The sequence below is a fragment of the Rhinopithecus bieti genome, unplaced genomic scaffold, assembly GCF_001698545.2.
Source record: "Rhinopithecus bieti isolate Rb0 unplaced genomic scaffold, ASM169854v2 scaffold_6513, whole genome shotgun sequence".
Classification (NCBI taxonomy): domain Eukaryota; kingdom Metazoa; phylum Chordata; class Mammalia; order Primates; family Cercopithecidae; genus Rhinopithecus; species Rhinopithecus bieti.
Genome location: NW_016805931.1, coordinates 4,974,080 through 4,991,396, shown reverse-complemented (window position 1 = coordinate 4,991,396; position 17,317 = coordinate 4,974,080). Strand labels below are relative to the sequence as shown.

Sequence of the window (17,317 nt, the reverse complement as noted above, 5' to 3'; positions counted from 1 at the left end):
TCAACATGGTTATTAGTTAACATTGACTGAGTACCAACAATGTTTTTGGTGTCATAAATATAGAGAGGAAGACACTGTTCTGTTCCTGGGGAATTGGCTTTCTGTAAAAGTGGGATAGAGAATTTGGTCTTGAATGTTCTTTTCTTGCTGGGAGGTGGGGATGAGGGCACAGTCACCTCCGGTCTCATTCTAATGGCACTCTCACCTCTTTATTGATGATATATGCAATAAAAAGAAAAAAATGTGTAATTACACATACATACATACATGTGAAGAGCACATGTAAATTTTATTTTTTATTGGTAAAAAATATGTATTTATGGGGGGAGCTTGAGGCAAGAAGTCACATCCAGGTGACTGTAGCTTCTATATCCTAGTGTATAACATATTTATACTATTATAAATAGTATATAGAATATGCTAAGAAAAGTACATGGAGGTTTTTGTATGTGTAAATATATTTACATGAACCCAATATGTAGAATAGAGTGACCAAGTGTTTTGTTTTTGACATCTGAGGCACAAAAGTAATCCAGTCTCTTGAAAGAATGGGGACTTTCCAAAAATATCTGAACTAATTATTGATATTCATATAAGATAAATAAGTCATCTTTTAGGTCTTTATTGTTTGATGTCTAAATATACAGGAGTTTCAATTTTATTTCATCAAAGTTATTAAGGAGGCAAACATTGACATTAGCTATTGATTATACCAAAATGTGATGGTGATAAAACAATATACCTTAACATTTGGCATTGAAGATCCTTTCTGAAAGTGAAACTCAGGGAAAATCAATGAAGTAACTCATCACACCCTCTGATAAGTACAAGTGACTAAAGAGTTTAGGAAACACCCAACCTCCGAAACTAGGGTGTGACTTTATTATGCTATGCTTATACTAGCATAAAGGTTTAACTTAATCATTCTATTATGCTCATTGTGAAGGAAGTTTGTAAGTTGAAGGCATTTTAAGAGTATGAAATATTGAAACTGATAATACAAAGATAAGAATTTGTGTAGAAAGCATTCTTTATTTATACATTATGTTTTTGTAAACTTTTTTAAAGAGCCAGACTTTCTTTGTATATATAATCAAACTTTGAGATAAAACTAGTTAAAGCAGAAGAACTCTTGTTAAAATAGCACAAAGTACCTGGCTTCCTAGATCCAGCACAAAGTACCTTGCCCCTGAGCTGACCTGATGCAACTTTGAAAAACCATAGGGTTCCCAGGAACTTAGTTTGAAAACCTTCACTCTTATGAGCATAACCCTATAACCATGAGAGAAAAGGGCTTCATTGGAAAAGGACATGGGACACTGACTAGTTAATACTTCTGGCTCTGATTCTGGATGCATTAAGCAATCTTTCAATGAAAATGTTGAATTACAGTATTTTGGTTTACTGAGTTTGTAGTTTGTCAATTAATTGAGTTTTTTCTTAAATCAGCCTCATATAAGGGTAGTTAATATAAGTTCACTTACTCTTGTGCTTGCTGTGGGATTAAAATTTTTAAAAACCACAAAACAAAACAACAAACCAGTCTTTGCTCTAGTAGAGCTGAGATTACACCATAGCTGTAGGGACTTCATTGAGGTTATGCCAATGTATGGTACCCTGCTAATAATTCACACTCCTGTATTGATAAAAATCATGGGGCTGAGATTAGCCATAAAGATAATCTTTTATGGTTACTCCTGTTATTTCTTTTTAATTTTTTAGAGACAGAGTCTATGTTTCCCAGCCTGGTCTTGAACTGGGCTCAAGTTATCCTCCTGCCTCATCCTTGCAAGTAGTTAGGACTACAGGCATGAGCAACCAGAACTGGCTTCCTGGTATTTCTTAAAAGTTTCATGAAAGGATGATTATCTTTTAGTGTAACAAAATAGATTAGCATTACCCTAGCCCAACATTTTTTCACTTTTGACAACTTGTTTTTAAATTACAAACCTATTAGTTCTGCCTAACTGTTATTTCTTGAAGGCCATACATTTAGGAAATATTAAATTTTAAAGCATCGGCTTATAAATTAGTGGACATAACTCTTAAGACCCTCTTTCTAATATAAATGGAATAAAATGCTGGGAATGAGTTATTTCTATTTTCTAAGCAAGTCTATTCTTTTACATTTGTTGCCTTGAGTCTGCAAAAATATTCAATTTTGGATTGTTTAATAATGTGTAGTCTTGATTTTCTAAACTGTGAAATACATTACTTTTTTTCTTTGCTATCTTTCAAGCAGAAATTTGGCTTTTCTGTTATTTATCATAGTTTCTCAGTTGTGTTTCCTTTTGTTCTAATTTGTTAGACTTTATTCTAGATAGTTACATGTATAAAATAAAATGAAAATCCAAGGAAAATTCACTTTAAAATATTCAGCTAAAATATCCCCTTAGTTTAAGTATATATAGTAGTGTAATGACCAAATCATTTGTATTTTATTTATAAAGTGCTTTGCTTATATCATTGCCCACAATTGGAAATGTAGCTAACAAGTATTGGATGTTGGACTATGTGGTAGTGGAGAAAGACTCAGAGATAGTCTTACTATCCTATCACCCATAGGTGACACTTTGACATATGAACAGAGTAGAATAGAATGGACTAAGAAAATAATGTCAGATAAATGATGTTCATTACAAAGGAAAATATATTTTTACATCTTTAAAAAAAATATTTGCATTTGCTACTTTCCATGGAGACCTACTCTCTTGTATAAGGACTAAATGTTAGTTTTAAAATAATTAAAACCCATCATTATCATCGTCATTATCAAAGATCACTAACCAGAGTCAAATAATTTGAATTCTCTTCCAGGTCTACTGCTCACAGGATGCCTGATAATGAACAAATACAACCTTTTTGGCATTTCTAAAATGGGCATAATAAATTTCTTAATCTCCTCAGCATAATTCTATGATGCTAAAATAATACATATAACAATAATATTTTAGAAAGTATGAAAGTATAACAAGGTGGCATTATGATTATAGAGGTGCTAGAATATTGTGGTAATGTGTACAGGCTCTGAAGCCAGACTTCCTTGATTCAGATAGTGAATCACTAGATATTTAACTTCAGACAGGCTGCTTAATATCTGAGTGCCTCAATAGCCTTGTCTGGAGAACAGGGCTAGTAACAGTCCTTAACTCATAGTGTTGTTGTGTAGATTAAATGGGGTAATACTGTAACTCTCTTAGAATGGGACCTGGGGCATTATAAATGTTCCTAGCTCTTAAATAATAATATTTAAATATCTAATATAGTATCAAAATTTTAATTACTTCATTCAAAACATTCAAAGCTTGTTAAAAACAATGTAGGCTGAAGTTTTCTGGGCCAGATTACAAATGACCTTATGGAAGAGATGTAGGTCCTTTTAGCCAAAAGAGGTCATGAGGACACTGCCTAGGCTACAGGAAATCTCAACAAATATTCTCAAGATTCTTTTATGGTGCAGTGGCATCATTCTGAACCTCCAAGTCCAAATTGCTTTTAAGGAATCACCCAGTTCTTCTTCCTCCTAGGAATACTCCTATTAGGATCATCTTTTGATCAAAATGAAAATTCCCCAAATTATGGTGGTTTTTAAGATTAGTTTTCTTTATACTAGGTTTTGAATTTATGGGACATGCCCTCAACCCAATCTTGGGTAATATATTCTGCAATGACAGGACCTCACTGGGGAAATCCTAAGTGAAGATAATAGCATGTTATATTAAGTGTTGCCAGTATTCCATTTAATATTAAGCAATTGCATAATAGGCTTTTTAAATACCTAAGTTAAAAGTGGTACATTAATGTTGAGTATACTTCTACTGCAAAGTCCATTCTCTCCCACTGATTTCAAACAAATACCATTTAAGTGCCAACCTACTATTACAAGAGTTTACTATTTTATTCTTGCTCCAAAATGGCATCAACAGTGATGGGGTGCTTTTGGGGGATTATTGAACAGAATTTTTGCAACAAAGGAGCAAGCATGAGGAAATACAAAACATCAATGATAGGGATTGCAACGTTTTATCTCAGCATTCCTCATATCTACACACCCCCTAATCAAACGAGCAGTTTTATGGCATGCGCAATTGCAATTGAAGTATAACTGACTTCTGCAGAACTGGCTTCCATAGGATTTCCTGTCCAAAAATCACCATGTGGTCATCTGCAGCTAAATGGTTACAAATCATCAAGTAAGCAAGGCTTCCCCACCCCAGTATTCTTTTTCTAAAGAGTCAAATCCACCAAACTCTATCATTTGCAAATTATCTCTGGACTTATTTTATTCCCCTTTTTTTTTTTCCATTGGGTAAAAAGGAAAACAAGCAAACAAAAAATCCTCCCTCCGTATTTGTTCAAGGCGTAATTTCCCTGCGAGGTGTTTTACAGGCTTCTCCTTGTTTAGCTTTTCTTGCCTGGTAATTACTTACTGAAAGAAATCTGCTCTTCCAGAGCGAGCTATTCCTTTAACCCCTTTTGCTTGCTCTTTCTTGGAGGCTAGCAAGGAGTGTGCGGCTCTGCAATGTCTGGGAACCCACCTAGAGGGCCCCCTTGACGCCAGCACATCCCCTGTCAGACAGCAGTCTCTGCAGCCGAGCCAGGCTGCTGCAGAGTTAATGTACAGTACCACGGAACCTGCAAGTGTCCTGAGCTGATCAGAGCTGGGGCGGCACAGCCCAGGGCAGACAAGGCGGCTGCGAGGATTCCAAAGGTTCTGCTAGAAATTCGGCGCTGGGGGACTCCAGCAGGAGCCTGTTGCCATTGTGTTTTAAAAGCATGCAAGGTCTGTATAGCTTGGGCATGAGAATCTTTCAGAAGATGTCAGAGCATCAGAATAAATGACACCTATTGGAAAACTGAATTTGGGGTGAAAAAAGAGATAGAGAGAGGGGAAAAAAAAGAGAAAAGAAAGACATCGGGGGAAGAAATTCTTAGACAACGTCTGACTTGCAGCTGTGAAATTCATTTTCTTTCCAAGGCAAAATATGAAACGCTCCCACATGGTTTTGATAATAACAAATTAAAGGGGATTCTGCAGTGAAAAGATCAATAGCTTAGTCATTTTACTTAAAGAGAACAGTCAGCCTTATTATGGGGGTTAGGCAGCAGAAAGGAATTTCATCGTGACAGCACCTTCTGAAGTCATGATGGTAGTTAATGGTAATCTTGTCCTGCAAAGCAGAAATTACTCGTTGCCTTCCTACTTTTGCAGTTGAACCAGCAATTCTGAAATCTGGGAAAGAAGTTGGCTTTGGTGATACATGGTTTGTAGCCCCTCTGCCCAGGCCTTTGTCCGACACGTCTCAGAAGGTAGCACTGCGTTAAAGTGACCACACATGAATATGTGCCTAAGAAAGAAGAAAAAGCAATATTCATTTCTAAAGGACAGCATGGCAAAGCAACCTGAAGTTTTCCATTTCCCTTCTAACACTTCTTTAACAAGGATATCAAGAAACTGTCTTTTGACGCCTTTCTTCCCACATTCCAGAGTCCTTTCTTAAGGATGCATTAATTTACACTCAAGGCGGTTAGATTTTACCAGGACAATATTTGCCACCATTTAGGATTAGTAGTTGAACTGGTTATTTTAGTGTGTGGACTAACTAGTGGAACCTAAATGGATGGACCCGTACCTGCAGTGCTCTGTGATGTTTCTTTTTTCAAATCCTGGAAGGCCTTTTGTAACTGGAATCTCTTTTTATTGGTGGGGGGAAATTTTGTGTTTTCTTTTGGAATTCAATACTTGTTGCAATAATTGCCCATGATAGCTGCTTAAACAAGAGAGTTGGAATTCATCTGTAAAAATCACTACATGTAACATAGGAGACAAGAAAAATATTAATGACAGAAGATCTGCGAACATGATGCACGTGAATAATTTTCCCTTTAGAAGGCATTCCTGGATATGGTGAGTAATCAATATTCCCTTCAGTTTGTAAAACTCAGAATTATAAAATTCCATGACAGGTACCAGATAAGGATTTGTCTTGAACTATAGTATTGGTATCAAGTGAAAATGAAAAGTAAACTGTGCAAAACCGAATATTGTCTGAGAAAGTAATGGTTATGCAATAAAAATTACTTTGTTAATATGAAGCATCCCCAGATAAGTCAAGTGTGAGGACTTGAGAACATTTAAATTGCTATTATTTCATGGAGGAAGAAAAAAACTTTGAGAATGGCAACAATTTAATAAATTTTTTAAAAGGTGAGGCTTAGGGTTTGTTTTTTGTTGTTTTGCTATTTTTATTTGAAAATTCCCTGGGGAAGGGCACACATGAATTTCTGATATCTCATATCAATTTGTCTGAATTTCCAAAAGAAGGTTAAGGGAAACAGAATGTTGACTCAATTTTAAAATAATATGAAAATGTGTTGGTGCCTCACAGTTAAGAATATTTTAGCTATTCAAGAAATATTTCTACCAGAACGAACCAGTAGAATTCTAGTAGAATTCTAACATATGAATCAGGAAGTGCTCAGGCTCTCATAGAACTTGCTTAGTGCCTTGATATTTGGTCATATATTAAGGTTCAATGCAATACATTAAGGTCCCTGGACGTGTGATATCATGTGCCATTTCTTGCTGGAGTTTATGACTAAATGTATATAGGAACTCATTGCTGAGGGTATTTATAAGAGCAAAAGGTCATTACTTTAAAATTGCTTGTTTTTGCCATACCTTTTGGGTCAGCTGGATTCCGACTTTCATAGAAACTTTGTCAATGCATAATAAAGGCACATGTTCAGGCTTTGTGTCTGCTAACATGGGTTGTTTTGGATATGCAGTGCGTCTGATTTTGAAAGCATATCTTTCAGGTAAATGTTCTGGCTGGACTCTGGATGAATAATAGATATCTAAATATAGGTTTCTGAAGGTTTTCCAACTGCTTTTATGACAGTGTCTCAAACGAAAGCTCCCTGAGAGCTTAAGGTACCACCAAAATCACCTGCTGGTTTGTTACAGAGTTTTTGGCTTTCAGCTAAAAAATCCATTGCAGAGAAGGATGGGAGACATCCTCTCCCACTCTATGCAGGTGCTTATTTTCTAACATCACCAGATCCATCCAGAGTCGATGCTGTGGCGTATCTACCTTTTTTGCTGACCAGAGCTACTATCCCTAGTCTCTAGAATGCTTGGGTGACATGCCTGCAAACCTCGGTGGCCCACTTCCAACTGCATCACCAGAGTTTCCTAGTCAGGGGGAGCCTTGGTGCCATCGCCCTGCTTGTTCTGTTGGCGAGGGTCAGGCATCAGCAGTGAGGTCCTCGTTATTCTTACAGACAAATTCACATCAATAGTCTTTAATCTTGAGATTAAAAGATCCTGGAAACAGTTCCTGGCACATAGTAGGCATTTGTCAGTATTTTTTCTTCTATGTCTTGTGCTTTTCTTCAAAGTTCATTTTATACCTCTTAAGATTTGCTTGGGAGGGGAAATTACCAGTCTTCTTTCTATCAAGTGTACCTTGCTACAAAGCAACAGTGTTTGTTCTACCTAAGTTCTGTTGTTTGAGCCCATTTGTTTGTGTTGTAATACATAGGATCCATGTACTCTTTGAATGTCTGCCATTATAACCACTTTTTGTTGCATTAGCCTCACCTATACTTTCGACTAGAAAGAAATAAGCTATTCAACTCTGTAGTTTTGGAAAGAATGCAAATTTGCTTATTCATGCTCCTCTAGATCTGTAACACATATGTTTGAAAGCTGAATGGAGAAGTTGAGAGTCCTGGTGGTTTTCTTTTGTGCCTGGAACTAGGTAACCCTTCATCTGTTTCACTGCATGCCGTACCAATCTGTTGTTGTTGTTGTGACCAAACTGAACCAATGTAGAATGTTAATGCTCTGTATAACTACTCTTTCCGGGCCTCTTAAAAGGATTCATTAATATGATGTTGGACTCAAAGGAAGGAGGTGGTGATTTTTTTCCAGGTGACCTAATTAATTTTGTGCTTGATTCTTGACTTTCCCAATTGTTGTTGTTTTCCTCTTATTTATAGCCTCCCCTTCCAATACTGCAGTAAGAGATTCTAGGGGTTTGTTGACAGAAAACCTTCTTTCCCTTTGTCCTACTGTAAGATCCCGTGTAGGGTGAGATTTCAGGCTCATGAATTATCGTGCTTAGAATAAAGGGCTTGCCAAGTTGCTCTTTTCATCTCCAAAGACTCCCCCTATCCTCATTCTCACATTTAGGTCCTTTTCTTCATGAAGGGGCAGATCAAAAGTTGGCAACAAACCAATGCTAAGGAATAATAAACATTGTAAAAGAGATACGTGCTTTGGTTTCACGAGCCCTAGCTTGTGTCTAGAAAGGCTCTATACCCTTTGGAGAGGCAGGACTTGGCATGTGCTGGTCCTCTTTCTATCCTGCTTTTTGAGGATAGCAAGAATGAGAAAGAGCTGAGACACAGGAGGTCTAGGGTAGTCTTCAAAAGTTTACCAGAAGTAGTGATTGAAATAGAAGCCTATGCACACAGTCCCTACTTGGACTCTCATCCTCCTGCCCTAGGGCTGGTGTGTTGATTATTGAGCAATAGTATTACAAATTCACCGTCTATCAGTTATGAGTTAAAGTTAATAAGTGGTCCTATTACTTGGCTTAATAGAACACTACCCCTTCAGTGGTAAAAGAGTGGTATGAAGAATGTGTCTTTCTTCTTTGAAGCTACATTAGAAATATATTCTGGTGGATTTTATTGCGAAGGCTTCTTTCCATTACACTTTTCAGCCTTTTTACTGCCAAGCCAAACAAAGATAAGGGTTTGCCTCACTGGATAGATAAGTACTATATAGCTCTTCTTATTTTTTCTTCTGGCTAGTTGTGAGAATGGAGAGCCTGGCATTCAGGAACAAGTATGGCATGGTTGAAAGAAGGGAAATGCAAGTCAGCTTTCTAGGAATTCAAATTTCATCTAGCAGCAATTAACAGGGATTCTTTAGAAGCATTATGACCTGGAATCACATGCCAGGGTCTAACATGACATAACACAGTGTGACTAACATGTTCAGCTTTTTGCCTTACTTAAAATATATATAATAAGTTTTTATAATCTTATTTGTAAAAATACTATAATTTCATGCCAGAAACATTAAGGCTATATTGAATGCAATTGAATTTCACAGTTGAACAATTTAGGAGGGCATTTTATTTAAATACCTTTGCATCCTTTTAATGATGGATTCAAATGGCTAAAAGGACAGTGGAAGATAGAAACTGAAAGCCCTGGCTAGGAGAGGCTGTGGAATGCTGCCATTGAGGGCCCCTCTGACGACACCAGAGGAAGAATTTGGATTAGTGATTGTGGAAGGTGATTAATGATTTGCTTATTTGGTGCTTAGGGTTTAATTTTTAAAGGTAGGACATCTAAATGTTTTAAACTGTCTTTGTGATACTGAGAGGTAACTCCAGTGAAGAGACAAAATGAGATGACTGTAGCACTTTCAGTCAACATGGAGGCATCTTTTTTCCTTCTTCTAGGACCCTGAATTCTTTTGTTAGACTGTCCTTTTCCAGGTATCAGTTTCTATAAGGTTTAGTCTAGAAAGTTAATTGATTGTTCCTCTATAGACCAAGCATTCAATTCATAAACTAACTCATATTATTTTATTCTGTTTTGATCTAAATCCTTTATGGAATGAAGCAAGATATAAATCAGTATATTGATAATATGTTCATATATATGTTCATAATTTGCATGTATATATGTTTAAGTCTATGAATATAATGAATGTATATTCAGAGAAAGGCAAGATGGCCTGCCTTCTAAAGAAAAGATAATCCTTCCTATCTAGCCTCATAGAGTTTCATCTTTTAAGGTTTTCTTCTCTTCATACGTTGAAACTACAGAAACTCAATCCAGAAGTGCATTTTCCAGAGTTTGTGTTTTGACCAATACATTTTATTTTATTAGAATTTTAGTGGGTGGGAGCAATATTGAGTTTGATGACTATGTATACATTGAAGGAAATGACGTATCAAGTCTCATTTAAGATAATGGAGCTTTGCTCGTTTTAGTCAACTTAAAATTATTGCAGTGTCTGCTTGTTTTCCAGTGAAATTGCAGGTAATAGCTGACCTTGCTTCTTTAACATCTCTTCCTCTGGGTTACAGAACTATCCAGAAATTCTAAAATATAAATACCAGACTCCTAGCTTAACTCTGAATTCCTGTTAGGGCCACATACAATTTACTTGTAAACACTTAGGACCAATAAAGTTTAGATGGAGCTCATAATTATACAAACTCATCTCATTCACAAATCCCTAGGGCTCAATAATAAAGTCAGCCATTGTTTAAGGCAGAAATTCAGGCTTAGATATAATGTAGCAAAGATTTTCCATTATAGGAGATGTCGATCCTATTAAACATAAAACTTTTCTCTTGGCTTTCTATTTTACTGTCTTCAGCTGTATGCCCCTTAATTTTTTCTAGTAATACCTTTGAATTTAAAAATGAAGATACAAATGTTTATTTTTATGTTTTAGTGTTTTTAAAAATAATTTGATTAAGAATGCTATGATAGAGGAGCAAAGTTGTTATGAGTAATATCAATGTGCTTACAACTTATGGAAATGAAAAGTAGTCTTTAGTTCTAGCAACCTTTCTGTTACAGTAACGTAGTTTGTGCACTTTAAATCGCTGTGAGGTTACATCTTCAGAGGACTGAGTGACATAAGCCAGGGAGGTCTTAGAAATCTTACAAAAGGAAAAAATTAAGAAATTATTCCTCATCATATGAAAATTATTTACTGAGCATGTATGATGTTTTGGCTTCTTTTAAGTTCTTCACTTTCCACTCCTTTTTGCTTCTTCCTTTTAGTTGACTATTATTGAGTTACTTACACTAATGTTGACGTATTTGGGTTCAGAGAAAAATAGGCAAGTAAAGGAAAATGGAAAATAGTTTCAAATTCTGAGATGCAAAGAAGAACCCAAAAAAACTAAACAACCAGTTTTTTACTTGCCATAGGTCGAATGTTCCTTTTTTAAAAAATCCCTCATCCTTTTCTCTCCTCTTTCAATCATATCCCACAAACGTTAATGCTCATTAATACTCTGTCTAGTTATAGCATTATCCACATTTTTGCAGTAGCTCAATAATGTCTCCAAGCCATAACTGCTGCAACTGCTCATAACTTGATGGACTATTAGATGACATTTCCTGTTGTTTGAGAAGTACCAGCCTATAAACATAACCAAGACATTATATTGCAACTAGGGATTATGTTGTGTAAAATTTATACATATATGTCTCTCTATATATGATTTCAAAGATAGATAATCTAGAGTCTACATAATCAGGCTGTTGGCTGGAAACATAAATAAACTAAAAAAAAAAAAAAATAAAAAATAAAAAAAGCACTCCAGGTATCTAATTCAACTTCTGGAACGTTAATGTTTTGTGTGACCTTGTGAAAGCTCCTTGAGTTTTTACCACTGTTGAAAACTATCACAGAAGATATTTACCCACTTCATGTTAAGAAGTAGGCTATTAAAGAAAATCTCACGGCACATTGGTAGTAACAACAGTTTATTAGAGACCAGCCTGAAAAAAGTAGCGAGACCCTGTCTCTCTGTATATTTTTTTAAAGGTAGCCAGGCATGGTGGTTCATGCCTGTGGTCCCAGCTACTCAGAGAGGCTAAGGTGGGAGTATCTCTTAAATTCAGAAGGTTGAGGCTACAATGAGCCATGATCATGCCACTACACTCCAGCCTGGACAACAGAGCAAGACTCTGTCTCGAAACAATAAAAGAAGAAAAATGTATTAGAATGTTGACAATGATATGCCACAATCTCTTGTGTAACTATCGTATTCTTCATGGAAGAGATCAACACTGTTGAACACTCCTCTGCGTGCCATATGTTTTCACATAAGTTACATCCTTGAATGGCAATATAACTTTCTGAGAATTTCTCATCCAATCTCTGTTTGCAGATGAGGAAGGTAATGCTCACAGAGATTAGATAGCTTGCTGAAGTTCACGTATCTATTGCTAGGGAAGCTCAAAACCAGGTCTGGCCTGATTTTAGAGCCCAATGTCTTTTAAATTCACCATATTGTTCTTGTGGCAGATGACTTAGCACTCTTGTTTATGGATCTTTTTGAAAATTAGATTATCAGTAGACCAGAGAAAATAAGCAGATTTACCCTGTTATTTAGCAACCTGGCTAAGTATGTAGGATGCCTAGTGAATGTGAATAGCCTTTCCTTGAGAAACTCTTCCCTTTAATATCAGAACAATGACCTATACTTAGACTGTATCAGCAGCTCTTTCTCTGTTTTCTCAGAATGAGAAATTTAAAAGGAATTTGTGGTGAACTCTATGTTTCCAAGTTCACTGTGCCCTATAGGATCCTTTCAGTAAAAAGTGCCTCCTGGACAATGTGTTAGGAAAGGTGCCACACTTTGAACAGATGAAGTAGAAATGCAAACTACAGTACTTGGTGAATGGACAGAGCCTATGTCCAAAGCAAAAATCACCCTTTCCTCTGGGTACACACTTGGTGTGTGGAGTATAGATGAATTCAACTCTATTCACCATCTCTGCGGGGCGTTGTTGAGCCCTGTTCAAACTGCCTATCTCTGGTCCTGCTTTGATAAGGGCTCCAGCTTTACTTTGTGACAGATGAAATGGTTTTGAGAATGCTTTGCCAACAGTAAAAGATCATCCACATTTTAGGTTTTGCTGCCACGATTATTACTTTCTTCAAAATATTCAACTAATTGTATGTCTTTAAACTTTATTTTGTGTGCAAGTAAAGAATATTAGTATTATCTGAAATCAGATCTACTTGCCAGTCAAAGAAGCATTTTAGTTATAATATAGCCCAATATCTGAGTTGCTGAAAAATGTCATGGTTAGTGAACTATAATGGAACAGGTGGAAGACTCTTATTTATTTATTCATAGGGGATGCCCAGATGAATGTGATAAGAGTCCTGCCTTGGAGATACTCAAACTAATAAGGAGAACAGCCACAGAAACAAATAATTACAGTATAGTATGGAACATATTAATACAGATATATGCAAGGTGTTACGGGAGTCAGAAGGAGAAACAACTTAACTGACTTGATCCAAATACCTTAAGTTTCAAAGTGAAAATATATTTGATGGATTTGGGAATTAGTAGTTACTGCTAATACATCAGAGAGTGGTTTAAGGGAGTGTCTGGGGGTAAGTTATATTTCAGGAGTAATAAAAGCAGAGAAAAGTTGTGCAAACTACTTCTTTCAAAATTTTGCATAAGAAGGAAGGAGGAGGAGAAGAAGAGGAGGACAGAGGAGAAGGAGAGGAGAAAAGCACAGTAGCTAGTAAAGAACACCAAGTACTTTTAAGAGTAGGAAGCACCTCCCTAAGGAATTATTCTGGTATAGAGCTGGGAAGCTGTGGACATGACACCCTCTGAGATAGGAGGGAGGAAAGGAGGGAGAATGCAGATAATGTGGAGATTAGGTAGGTGGAAGGAACGCCTGAGGGATTTTTTGTTTTATGCCCTGTGTTTTCTCTGGGAAGTATTAAATGGAATTCAAGATCACATCTCAGAAAGGGGACAAAGGAGAAGCAGGTGAAGGAGCTTAGTAAGATGATGGAACAGCTACTAGGAGGAATTGGAAAGGTTATTGAAGAGAGAGTACAAGAGAGTCAAACAAGTTGGAAAAAGGTCAGTGATGTTGAATGAATGTATCCAGTCAATAAAGGACGTTTTACTCTCCTTCAGAAATTATATACACAAAGTATTATGTCGGGGGAAATGAGTAGAGATGTGACAGAAATGTTACAATTCTCAATTATTAAATTTGAAACTGTTTTGTGATGAGAATTTCTCCTATGGATTGTGTTTCTTGGGATTCCAAAGAATGCAGAGTTGATCTTAATTGTTGTTGTTTTATTTGGTAGTGGTGGAAACTGTTTTATGAACATATTAATTAGACTGCAGTTCCATTTTCATGACCTGATTTTGAAAATGTGAGATTTCCTATGCTGCCTTGAAATAACTCTTGGGTGACAAACAGAAGCTTTAAGATGTTTGCTTTGAATTTTATCTTCAAATGAATAAAAATCACAGTGGGAAGAAAAGGCAAAATGATTCAGCTTTGCTCCCTTTTTAATAGGAACCTTTCTGTGGTTTATGTTAGAATGTCACAAATCCATATATATGTAACCTGCTTTTACAAAAGTTTCTTCAAAACCGCTATGAAGCTTACTTGAAAGTGTCACCAGTCTCTGAGAAATGTACTGGAAATAAGGAAACATAATATGACTTTAACCAGAACTGATATAACCCAGTTTAAATATTTACACATTTAAATTCTCTTTTATGTCTCCAAGATAAATAGGAGAAAATGACAAATAAAGTATGTAAGTTAAGGGATATTATTAAATAGCCTTATAATTTTCTAGGTCATGAGAATAAACCCTGGAGGATACTGTGACTTTAGCCGATATTATGAATTCCTTTCATCTCTTCTAATCACCTCAGCAGAGCTTCCGCTATTATTGTCAGCATTCAGTGCTCACCACGTTATAAAGAGCTTTCTTTGTAGAATTTTTGCTGTGGCTCTAAAACTCTAAATAAGATTCTAAGAACTCCTAGTCACTTGTCAGGGAACTCCATCCTTCCTCTCCCTTGAGTTTCCATATTTTTCTTTTCTAAATATGAAAATGAGATGGTTGACTTAACTGATCACTAAGGTGCTATAAAAATCTATGATCTTATATCTTATCTAGTTAATTTACTCATTTCTGTCTTCTTCAGGCATAATTGTTCTTCCATTAAAGGTAATGCAGAGAAATCACACATTAATCAACAAATGACTTCAGGCCTGAGCTCTGATGCATTTCTCAAGTATTCGGCCTCTACTATAGAAAATCCTTAGCCTGTCTACCTTGGGTATTTTGCTTAATTCCTTCTCCACAAAACCTAACTTTAAATGGCAGCCTTTTTCATGGGGAAGACAGCAACTTTATGCCCATTAATGCTGATATCTACAGTATTTAAGTATTTAAGAAAACATATTCCATATACAGTCTGTACATTTCTCATATCTTCCCAACTCTTCTCTTGATAAAGGTCTCAGGCCCTTCCTTTTTCATATATTCTAAGGAAATAACATGGTATGGAAATTTAAGGAAATAACATTTAAGGAATGTTATTTAAGGAATTTAGGAAATAACATGGTATGAAGTTCTCAGTCTTAAGAACCCTGTCATTGGGTTGCTCAGTAAGTTTAAAACAAATAATTGGCATAATGATGGAGAGTCCCTTGACATTCTGGAGAAGAAAGGAAAGCTAGCAAGCTGACAGTGGGCAAACTGGGAAAACCACAGTGGTATTGAGATCAGTGAAAGAGACGTCTTACAAGTCCTAAAGTAAAGCATTGGAGTCTTAAACCTTTGGGTGTGTAAATTTTAAAAGAAGAAAATATTTGTGGGAAGACTCCTATTTTTCAGAAAATAATCCATGCCAGATTTGATTTTTGAGAGTGGGTAAATGCTAAGTTGCCTCAGGATGTCATCATTTGAAAGGGTGGCCACATTCTGTGAGGTCTTCACTGCACATAGCCTTTTGCTTTGAAGAACTTTTTGAGACCAAGCTAGCCTCTGAGACCAGGTAGTAACATTAAAATCTGTTCTATTCATTGCAGTAGCCACTTTGACTACTTTCTTCTACTTTATACCACAATACCCAGCGTAGTGTTGTACTTAATAGGTACTTTTAAATTTTTTTCTTAATAAATAATTGTGTGTACAGAAAAGAATGATAAACAAAATTAAATTGTCAGGGGAAATTTTAATTAAATAACCTTTTATATTTTTCAAATAATGTTATTGTTCTATGTTTTGAGATAAGGTAGGGGGCTTGTGCTATAAAAAATAATAAAGATAATAACTATCACATTTAAAAGTTTATCCATTCCAGGTGTAGAATAATTTTTCCATAGACATTATTTTACTTAATCATCCCCCAAGTCTGTGGCAAGGGCTTGTTATCTACTTACTAAGGGTGCAACCTTGGGTCACGTATCTAACCTCTCCATGATCTGTAACTTAGGGACAATAAATAGTTCTCATTTCATAGGGTTGCTGTGAAGATTAAATGAGAAAACCAGTCTAGTGCTTAGAACACCTGTCACTCAGTAAGTATCCAATAAATATTGTTGTAGTACAGATTAGGCAACTAGCTGTGAATGGTTAACCAGGTTGCCTAGGGTAATCAGTGGCAGGCCAGTTCCAACCTAGATCTTACCCATTAACTACAGGTTGCTTGGAGGTCTAAACTGCCACTTCTATATCACATTCTTGTTCAGTAAATACAGGGACAATACCTTGGGTTAAGTTTGAATTATGAGGGATAGTTTATTCCTCTGCATCTCTCAAGCCTCAGCAAGAATCGCCTGATGTGCCCTCCCATGTTGAGTCAGTGCCTACCTTATACGGGATGGATTTTCTGTTTATGACTGTCTTACTCAGGCCCTGCTTCATTAGATTCTCAGTTCTTAGCACAGTGCCTGACACATAGTAGGTGCTCAATAAAATATTTTAGAGTAAACATTACTTTTCCAGAATTGTGTCCTGAGAATTTATGGCTTTTAATATTAATTTCAGGTTTTTAGGTGATAGTCCATGTTTTTGGGGGGATAGATAAGATTTCTATAAAAATTGTCATCTTGAGCATAAATAATTCACACATGTCTTGGTTTCTGGCACTTGGGAGAGTTGAACTGGATTTGCAGAAGCAGTCATCCTGCCGAATTGTGGGTATCTGCAAAATCTAAATGCTATTGCTATAAATCACCTTATCTAAGACACTATTTCTTCAAAACTAGTAACTAGCTCATTCACTTTCATATAGGAATCTTTCTTTCCTTGAAGATGTGTATGTTTTATCTTGCTGGTAAGACAAAAGTCTGTAAATTATCTCCACAGCTGGCTCTGATGCTTGATTATGCCCCTTTCTGCATCTATAACATTGATGTTTCATTTTAATTACTTTTCATCACAGTACATGATGTGGTCTTCAGACGTAGACCAGCCTCTACGTGTGGCTCTTTGTTCTTTTTATACATCTTTTACTGTCAAACTCAGCTTTAAAAATCATCTCCCTAATATCTCTTCAGTTGCCAAGAAAATGTACTAGCTTTGTATTATATATAAAATACAGCATAAAGCTCTGCCTCATCTGGCCTCCTCCTTTCTAGTCTTATTGTAGAGATGATAATTTTTATTAATATTATCAGTACTAATTAATTTCTCTCATTATTCCAGCATACATATCCTATATTTGAGTTTTTAAATATATCAATTCTT

The 17,317-nt window shown here is 36.1% G+C and overlaps 1 protein-coding gene across 2 annotated transcripts in view; it reads left to right on the top strand.

Annotated features, from left to right (window-relative positions):
• The first annotated feature begins 4,605 nt into the window (after positions 1 to 4,605).
• The window catches only part of PDE4D (phosphodiesterase 4D), a 640,379-nt gene continuing 627,667 nt past the window's right edge, over positions 4,606 to 17,317 (top strand). The window contains exons 1-2 of one of the 2 annotated variants that reach the window (XM_017874239.1): positions 4,619 to 4,783; positions 5,213 to 5,908. In XM_017874239.1, coding sequence (XP_017729728.1) covers positions 5,862 to 5,908 — 47 coding nt within the window. In that variant the 5' untranslated portion in view covers positions 4,619 to 4,783; positions 5,213 to 5,861. Of the gene's footprint in view, positions 5,909 to 17,317 lie in introns of both variants that reach the window. The other variant, XM_017874238.1, reaches the window with a different exon arrangement.